We start from the raw sequence: 4,002 nt of genomic DNA, 5'->3' as shown, positions 1-4,002 counted from the left end.
TAGGTAAGAGGTTTTGTTCAAAGAGAATAGTGAAAGAGACGCAGAGTCAAAATCAGTCAAAACGGCAACACTCCCTTTACGATGATTTCAACACTAGAATTTGGCAACCGTTTCCAAAGGCAGCACTTTAAATGACTCCTATTGTTCTATTATGTACACCCCTCATGACTTGATCAGGCATCACTGCCTTAGCAGATGCATTAACACACTTCCGTTCAGTTTCAAGAAGTACGCGCCATAGTTAAGATCGCGAATAATAAAGCTCAAGTGAACTATATAATCGCGTATATCATTCACATTAAAACATGGTGTCAGAAGTTTCCGTGGACTTCTAAAGTGTTTTTTTTTCAACGTCATTTGGAATAATATCGTGAAAAACGTGTGATTAAAACCGGATTGAAAATCGGTTTAGTGAACCGCCATTTTGATTTTTTGTGTGCTGATTCGCTGTAGTGAAAATCCTCATGAAATGGATCCTAATCAATTTAAGATGTTTATGGAACATCAAACACAACTGATGTCTCAATTATTGCAAGGCATCCAATCATCCAACGCACGGTCTGTCGCACAAGCCGTGGCCCATGTTCCGGCTACGTCCCAGCAGCTACCGCAGGTGCCGCTGCCATCGCCACTCTTGTTGGAAGGCAACATGGAAGAAAACTTGGACTTCTTCGAAAAGAGCTGGGCCAACTACGTGAGAGCAACGAAAATGGAAACATGGCCTGACACCGATAATCAACAAAAAGTCAGTTTTCTGTTATCGGTGATCGGGGAGCAGGCCAGGAAAAAATTTTACAATTTCGAGCTAACGGAAGCTCAACGTGCAACCCCGGACGAAGCGTCGCGTGCCATTCGGGATAAAGTAATTCCAAAACGCAATGTCATTCTTGATCGACTGGAGTTTTTTACTGCAAATCAGCTCTCTCATGAGTCCGCCGACGACTTCGCGACTCGCCTGAAGACTCTGGCCCATATTGCTAAGCTAGGAGACCTGAAGGAAGAGCTCATCACTTACAAAATCGTCACTGCCAACAAATGGCCGCAGATTCGTTCCAAGATGTTGGCCATAACAGATATAACTCTCGACAAAGCTATCGATATGTGTCGAGCGGAAGAAATCACTACCAAACGCTGTCAAGAGCTTGCTATGCAGTCAACGGAAACTGAGGTAAAAAAAGTGAGCACAGGTAAATTTCAGTCAAGGTTAACCCGATGCAAATTCTGTGGCGACCAACACGAATTTACTAAGGGCACCTGCCCGGCCCTTGGTAAAAGGTGCAATCGTTGTAAAGGAAGAAATCACTTCGAAAAAGTCTGCAAGGCCAAACGCAAATCCTACAGAAAGAGCTCCAAACGTATAAAGGAGATTAAAGATGAAAGCAGCGAGTCGGAGGAATATACTTCTCACGATGATGCTTCATCAGAAGACAGCGAGGAGGAATTCGAGATCGGAAAAATTTTAGACGACTCTGACCGTGGCGGAAGTGTTTCTGCTGAGTTGGAATTGAAATTCAACAAAAAGTGGAACAAAATCATGTGCGAACTGGATACCGGTGCAAACACTAGCCTCGTAGGCCATAACTATCTAACGAAGCAGTTGAAGAAGGAAAATCCAGTACTATTGCCATCTAAGTTCCGGCTGCAAAGTTTTGGTGGCAATCCCATAAAGGTTCTAGGTCAAGTGAAAGTACCATGTCGTCGTAAAGGCCGTAGATTTGGTCTAGTGCTTCAGGTAGTAGAAGGTAATCACTGCCCTTTGTTGTCAGCGAAGGCTTCGAGAGTGCTAGGATTCATACGTTTTTGCAAAACGGTAACGTTCGGCGGACCTAATCCAGCATCGTCCTCCACGAAATTGCAAAACGTTTACCGTGTCAACGCGCAAAAAATCGTGGATAAGCACAAAGATTTGTTCACTGGATACGGTCGACTCGAAGGCGCAGTATCATTGGAGGTTGATCATTCAATTCGCCCGTTGATTCAACCACCGCGTCGAGTTCCAATAGCCTTACGCAGTAAGCTAAAACAAGAGCTGGAGAATCTAGAACGAGAAGGAATAATAACCAAGGAGACGACACACACGGACTGGGTAAGCAACATTCTCATTGTACAGCGTGCGGACCCATACAAGCATAACATTCGTATTTGCTTGGATCCAGTTCCCTTGAACAAAGCCCTGAAAAGACCCAATCTGCAGTTCGCTACGATTGATGAGATCCTTCCAGAACTAGGCAAGGCAAAAATATTTACAACCGTTGATGCCAAAAAGGGATTTTGGCATGTCATGTTGGACGAAAAAAGCAGCAAACTAACCACGTTCTGGACGCCTTTTGGACGATATCGCTGGTTGCGACTGCCCTTTGGCATAGCCCCTGCACCCGAGTTATTCCAAATGAAACTTCAAGAAGTCATCCAAGATTTGGAAGGAGTTGAATGCATCGCTGATGACATACTCGTTTATGGTACTGGGAATACAATAGATGAAGCTTTCGCCAATCATAATGACAGCCTCGAAAAACTTTTCTGCAGATTAGCAGAACACAACGTTAAGCTTAACCGAGACAAGCTGAAGCTATGCCAAACAGTCGGTTCCGACAGCATGAAGTAACAAGTTACTTTACGCTTGTTCGGACATGCCGTAGACTCAGGTGATTCGCATTTCTAATGCCAAAAGACCTTGACCACTACGGTAGCAGACAAAGGGTTAAGTCGCCGGTGAGCTCTAAGCTTGCATATATGATCCTTCCACGCTTTTCTAAACTTTCTCCTTTCAACACCTTGCTCTCCCTTGAGTACTATGGCTCTAAATATTGAAAAATATGCATCCGCTTTGATCAAATTATCGTTGGCAACCCAAAAGCAACGGTTAAAACCGATCACAAACCTTTGCTCAATATTTTCAACAAGCCATTATTATCCGCACCGCGAAGATTGCAACACATGCTGCTTAATCTCCAACGCTACAACCTATCAATCGAGTTTGTCACCGGGAAAGAAAATGTAGTAGCTGATGCCTTATCCCGAGCACCAGTCAACGATGAGCAGTCAACAGATAATTACAAAAAGTTGTGCATCTACAAATTGCTCAAGGAAATTGAAAAGGTGGAACTGAGCAATTTTTTAAGCATTTCGGATAGCCGCTTGAGTGAAATAATGGAGGAAACAGAAAAAGATCAGTCGATGCAACAAATAATTAAATATATACAAAGTGGTTGGCCAATTTCAGCTGACCGTGCTCCTGACAACGTTAAAGTGTATTTCAACTATCATGACGAACTATCAACCCAAAATGGCATCATCTTTCGTGGCGATCGAATACTAGTACCTCATATCATTCGTAACCCAACTTTGTACCGGGAAACAAGTGCTTTTTGTTCTCTCCGGTGTGGTTTAGTTTTTTCGGTGGTACGAAGGTGCTTGCTGTGGCAGAGGCTGCAGTAAAGCATTACTAATAAACAGTCCCGCGAGTGATAATTGTTACCTGCGATATCAGTTAAAGTAGTGCAGTGAAGTGCGTTATTAAACATTTTTCTTGCCTGAAAGACGGCTTTGTTTAGACGAGCTATATCAGCTCTACTGTGTGAAGGTCACGCGGGTGACGGATAAAAGAAACGAAGGATCAATTCACCTACCAGCTCGTCAGGAACCAACTGGTGAAGTTTTTCGTTTTTTACTTTTCTTATCGATTTTTTTCTTTTTATTGCTTTTGATTTTTTATTTTGATTTAAGTTAAACAGTGCGGTCGAGCGTGTTGCTCCCGCAACAAAATGGAACAAACAGAAGGATCACCCTCCGAAGAGGAATATTATGAAGAAGAACGTATATCTGATACTGAGACAGATAATGTTATGGTCGATCCACTTCCCCCACTTTCCCCCAATGTCTCACAGCCCCCCCGAGTCAAGGTTTACCAGGATGGATCCGCTGGTCCTTGGGTGGTATACTTTCGGCCCAAAAATAAACCGTTAAACAGCATAACTGTTGCACGGGAGCTGACAAAACGTT

The 4,002-nt window shown here is 43.4% G+C and overlaps 1 protein-coding gene across 1 annotated transcript; it reads left to right on the top strand.

Annotated features, from left to right (window-relative positions):
- The first annotated feature begins 469 nt into the window (after positions 1-469).
- On the top strand, positions 470-2,605 carry LOC131675802 (uncharacterized protein K02A2.6-like). Its single transcript, XM_058954945.1, has one exon. It carries the CDS (start codon positions 470-472, stop codon positions 2,603-2,605), a length of 2,136 nt encoding a protein of 711 aa, XP_058810928.1.
- The last annotated feature ends 1,397 nt before the right edge of the window (positions 2,606-4,002 follow it).

Source organism: Topomyia yanbarensis, chromosome 1 (assembly GCF_030247195.1).
Source record: "Topomyia yanbarensis strain Yona2022 chromosome 1, ASM3024719v1, whole genome shotgun sequence".
Lineage (NCBI taxonomy): Eukaryota > Metazoa > Arthropoda > Insecta > Diptera > Culicidae > Topomyia > Topomyia yanbarensis.
Note: the sequence above shows the minus strand (reverse complement) of the source record. Positions and strands in the feature narration are given on the sequence as shown.